At 42.2% G+C, this 5,402-nt stretch overlaps 1 protein-coding gene and 1 non-coding gene across 2 annotated transcripts; one reads left to right on the plus strand and one right to left on the minus strand.

Annotated features, from left to right (window-relative positions):
- Positions 1 to 552: 552 nt before the first annotated feature.
- Positions 553 to 2,154, minus strand: LOC126000704 (gastrula zinc finger protein XlCGF57.1-like; the record flags this gene model as incomplete). The annotated part of the gene is made up of 1 exon (XM_049767854.1): positions 553 to 2,154. A coding segment is annotated over exon 1 (1,602 nt), but the record flags the coding sequence as incomplete, so codon positions are not given.
- A 2,274-nt stretch (positions 2,155 to 4,428) lies between these two features.
- LOC126000705 (U6 spliceosomal RNA) lies at positions 4,429 to 4,535 on the plus strand. The gene has a single exon (XR_007492844.1). It is a non-coding gene; the product is annotated as a U6 spliceosomal RNA (small nuclear RNA).
- Positions 4,536 to 5,402: the final 867 nt, after the last annotated feature.

Genomic DNA, 5,402 nt, shown 5'->3' on the forward strand with positions numbered 1-5,402 from the left:
TGTGTGTGTTAAGGTATGAGGATCAAGCAATGCTTTTCCACAGTCCAAACATGAATAAGGCTTCTCTCCTGTATGAATGTTTTTGTGTTTTTTAAGGACTGAGGATCGATCAAATGCCTTTCCACACTCCTGACATGAATAAGGCTTCTCTCCTGTATAAACTTTCATGTGTTTGTTAAGATTTGAGGATAGAGAAAATACCTTTCCACACTCCTTACATGAATAAGGCTTCTCTCCTGTATGAACTTTCATGTGTTTGTTAAGATCTGAGGATCTAGCTAATGCCTTTCCACACTGCTGACATGAATAAGGCTTCTCTCATGTATGAACTTTCATGTGTTTGTTAAGAGTTGAGGATAGAGCAAATGCCTTTCCACACTCCTGACATGAATAAGGCTTCTCTCCTGTATGAACTTTCATGTGTTTGTTAAGGTCTGAGGATCTAGCAAATGCCTTTCCACACTCCTGACATGAATAAGGCTTCTCTCCTGTATGACTTTTAATGTGTATGTTAAGATTTGAGGATGTTGCAAATGCCTTTCCACACTCCTGACATGAATAAGGCTTCTCTCCTGTATGAATTTTCATGTGTTTGTTAAGGTCTGAGGATCTTGCAAATGCCTTTCCACACTCCTGACATGAATAAGGCTTCTCTCCTGTATGAATTTTCATGTGTTTTTTAAGGTCTGAGGATCTTGCAAATGCCTTTCCACACTCCTGACATGAATAAGGCTTCTCTCCTGTATGACTTTTAATGTGTATGTTAAGATTTGAGGATGTTGCAAATGCCTTTCCACACTCCTGACATGAATAAGGCTTCTCTCCTGTATGAATTTTAATGTGTATGTTAAGAGTTGAGGATGTTGCAAATGCCTTTCCACACTCCTGACATGAATAAGGCTTCTCTCCTGTATGAACTTTCATGTGTTTGTTAAGATTTGAGGATCTTGCAAATGCCTTTCCACACTCCTGACATGAATAAGGCTTCTCTCCTGTATGAACTTTCATGTGTTTGTTAAGATTTGAGGATGTTGCAAATGCCTTTCCACACTCCTGACATGAATAAGGCTTCTCTCCTGTATGAATTTTCATGTGTATGTTAAGAGTTGAGGATGTTGTAAATGCCTTTCCACACTCCTGACATGCATAAGGCTTCTCTCCTGTATGAATTTTCATGTGATCAGAAAGTTTTGAGGATCTTACAAATGCCTTTCCACACTCCTGACATGAATAAGGCTTCTCTCCTGTATGAATTTTCATGTGATCAGAAAGTTTTGAGGATCTTGCAAATGCCTTTCCACACTCCTGACATGAATAAGGCTTCTCTCCTGTATGAATTTTAATGTGTATGTTAAGAGTTGAGGATCTTGCAAATGCCTTTCCACACTCCTGACATGAATAAGGCTTCTCTCCTGTATGAACTTTCATGTGTTTGTTAAGAGTTGAGGATGTTGCAAATGCCTTTCCACACTCCTGACATGAATAAGGCTTCTCTCCTGTATGAATTTTCATGTGATCAGAAAGTTTTGAGGATCTTGCAAATGCCTTTCCACACTCCTGACATGAATAAGGCTTCTCTCCTGTATGAATTTTCATGTGTCTGTTAAGCTTTGAGAATTGAGCAAGTGACTTGCCACATTCCAGACATGAATAAGGCTTCTCTCCTGTATGAATTTTCATGTGTTCAGTGTGAGACGAAGTGTAAGTGAAGGCCTTGCCATACTCGGGACATAGATGACAATTGCTTCCTGTCCAGACTTCCTTTGGATCATTCCGGTGTGACAGTTGTCTAAGACTGAATCCATCTCGCTTAGTATCAGAGGAATCCTGTATAATAGGGGTATAAAAGGGCACATCATATTGCTGAGCACACGAGAAATCCCCCTCACATTGCTTATATATGGTGGGGTACACTCCATGGAAAATATGCTTGTGAGTATCTTGATATGAGGGAGTTAGAGCAAACACTGGTGGCTTCTTGGCCCAAAGTGATCCAACTATGGAGGTCTGTGTCCAGTTACTGGGCATAACAGAATCAGGAGCACTGTGCCTAAAAGCCTGGGTCCCCATAGTACGGACGCTCTCTTCATCCTGATTCCCCATTGAATTGGTGACCCCTGAGTCCTCATTCCCATCACGAATCTGGCAGGGCATTTTCCTTGAGACTGGGTTCAACAACACTGGTCATTCACAACCCAGCATGGTGTGCCTCTTCCCTATTGAACAGCACAGGGTTAGTCCAGTAAGCTTTGAGTCTCCATGTACAAAACCACCCTTCATATGTGATCCCCATCACAGAAAAACAATTTGCTACATGTGTGGGTGTCTGTGGAGAGAGGTAGACATTCAGCGAAGACATAAGCTTAGGGAGGTAAAACATAGTCTGAGCAGAGGAATAGAAAGCATGATTTCTGAACCCTATATAAACAAACGTAAAACACATCCTCTCTTGGGGCTTGGTAGGATCTAAGAGCATATAACTTGAGGCCAGGTGGGATTTTCTGCACAACAGAAAGGAAACGGCCAAATCAGAATGTTAAATACCTCAGTAGGGCCAGAGCAGTAGTATAGCAAGGAGAGTCCAGTTCGGAATTAAGCCCTGTTATCAAAAATGGGCCCATTCCAAAGGAAACCCCCAAATATCACAGGTGTTGATCCAAAAGAGAGGAAAAGTCTCACAAGAGTCATATTCCTCCCAATCAATGAACTCAATATCCTTTTTTGAAATGTTCTCTCTACTATGGAGGTCCCACCAGGCAGTGCTCTTGTTTACTCTGGCTGTGTGCACACTGATCATATATGGTGAGGCTCGGGGACCATGTACAGAGGTGACTGAGATCCAGGTTTCCATCTCTACTCATAATCCACTTGAAACACTTGACCTAATATGATATCAAAAAAATCACTGTATCTCTCCCCTCCTGAAACCATTTCCCACACAAATCACAGAATTCCTTTGCTCTGAAAAACAATGAGACCTTTTAATAAGACAAATCATTCAAATGAGTTTGGCACTTATGAGATGAATGGAATACTTCTCTTCACACCAAGCTCTGGATGCTCCCACCATTGCAGAGACCAAAGATGAGGTGAAAGGGCTGGATCAATGGGCCCCACTGAATAAGTCCCATGTGTTTGTGCACCGAGCTATCCCACCACCATAATAAGAATATGATTTGGAATGTGCAAATCTTACCAACTCACTCCTGTTTGAAGATCTTATTCTAAAAGGAAATTGTAGAATGGAGGAATTCTGAACTGGTGCTCTGCATACTAAAAACAAATCAGGTATGAAATGTAAGACTGTTCAGCGACCAGAACAATATAAAATGGGGAGCTCATTTGCTTGCATGCAAGTGATTCAGGTTGGATCACTGAGATCTCTTATGTCTCCCCTCCCTCCAAACTGGAATAATTTCTGGTGATTTTTTGTGGGGCTTTTTTTTGGGGTTTTTGGGGTTATACCCAGCAGCACTCTGGGGTTACTCCTAGCTCTATGCTCAGAAATTGCTCCTGGCAGGCTCGGGGGAACATATGTGATGCCAGTAGTTGAACCATCATCCTTCTGCATGCAAGGCAAATGCCCTACCTCCAGGGGTCTCAAACTCACGGCCGCGAGTTGTTGTGGCCTCCGTGCAACATTTTATGGCCCACAACTAGCCTTCAAATATGCGATTTTTATTCAGTATGCTAATGATCGTGAATACTACAATATTTGAAGGCCGGCCACGGGCCACAAAATGTTGTACGGAGGCCGCAACAACTTGCGGGCCGCGAGTTTGAGACCCCTACATCTGGCGCCTGAAATAATTTCTGAGCATAAGGCCAGTAGTAACACCTGAGCACTGTCAGGGCTGACCCAAAAACCACACAAATATTTAAGTGAATTAAAACTGTTTATAGCGGCAATATTATCACAATATTACGAGATCACTCATCAATGGTTTAAAGATACAGATAAAAATATATCCCCCCTCAAAAAACAAATTATGGGCCAGAGCGTTGATACAAGGGGTAAGACTTCTGCCTTGCCTGTGCAAGCCTAGGACAGACTACGGTTCAATCCCCCAGCATCCCATACTGTCCCCCAAGCCAGGAGCAATTTCTGAGCACATAAACAGGAGTAACCCCTGAGAGTCACCTGAGAGTCACCAATATATTAATTTCTGAGTAGGCCAGATGAAGACACAGCAAAGATGGTGTTTCCTTGCATATGGCTGACTGACATTAAATCCTGACATTCTCTATGATTGTCGTATCCTGCAAGGAATAATATCTGATCACAGAGTCATAGTAACACCCGAGTCTACGTGTGAGGACCAAAACCACACACCAAAAAATGTGTTGAATGAAAAGTGGCTGAATAAGCAACAGAGTAACAGTATATTGTTTTCAGATAGTAAGTCAGCTTATAGAATAGGGAAGATAGTGCTCGCTCCGGCAGCACATATACCAAAATTGGAATGTTACAGAGAAGATTAGCATGGATTCTGAGCAAGGATGACATGGAAATTAGTGAAGCGGTCCATATTTTAAAAATAGAATAGGGAAGATAGATTAATAGGGTCAAAATGAGGAACTTAAAGATGTCCACATTAGGGTGGACCTGGGCTCAACTGTGGTTAAAATATATAAATCAATGATATATTTCTAGGGGAGCTGGAAATAGCACGGTGGTAGGGTATTTGCCTTGCATGTATGGATCTGGACTATATATATATATTCACCCCCACACTAGCCAGAGAAATATCAAGCGGTAGGGTATCTGCCTTCCATGTGTACAACACCAGACAGATCATCCCATATGGTTCCCCAAGCTTACCAGGAGTGATTTCTGAGTACAGACCCAGGAGTACCCACTGAGTGCTACTGAATGTGATCTAGACAACTTCCAAAATAGAAAAAAAATATATATTCTAGTGTGAAAGTGACATGGGACAGCCTGCGTGGGATTCACCTTGCAAGTGGATGAACCTAGTTCAATTTCTGGCATCACATCTATCCACAAAGTACCGCAGGGGTAATATATGAGAATAGAGCTAAGAATAATTCCTGAAAATCAGTGCAATGCTCCCAAAAGAGAAACAAAAAACTTCTCAGTATTCCTAAGGGTTAGTATTTTCCTTGCAGTATACCCAGGTTTGATCATAGCCATCACAGTTGGTTTTCTGAAAGCACCAGAATTGGTTGAGAAGCACAGAAACCATTGAGTACAACTACTAAGCCATATCAAAAATGAGGGGAAAAGGGGGCTGGAGAGACAACATAGCAGTAGGGCATTTTCCTTGCAAGTGTCCAACCTAGGACAACTGGTGGTGCAAATCCTGCATCGCATATGGTCTCCCATATCTGCCAGGAGTGATTTCTGAGCAGAGAGCCAGGATGGACCCTGAGCCCTGCCG

This window comes from Suncus etruscus, unplaced genomic scaffold, assembly GCF_024139225.1.
Source record: "Suncus etruscus isolate mSunEtr1 unplaced genomic scaffold, mSunEtr1.pri.cur scaffold_165_ctg1, whole genome shotgun sequence".
Lineage (NCBI taxonomy): Eukaryota > Metazoa > Chordata > Mammalia > Eulipotyphla > Soricidae > Suncus > Suncus etruscus.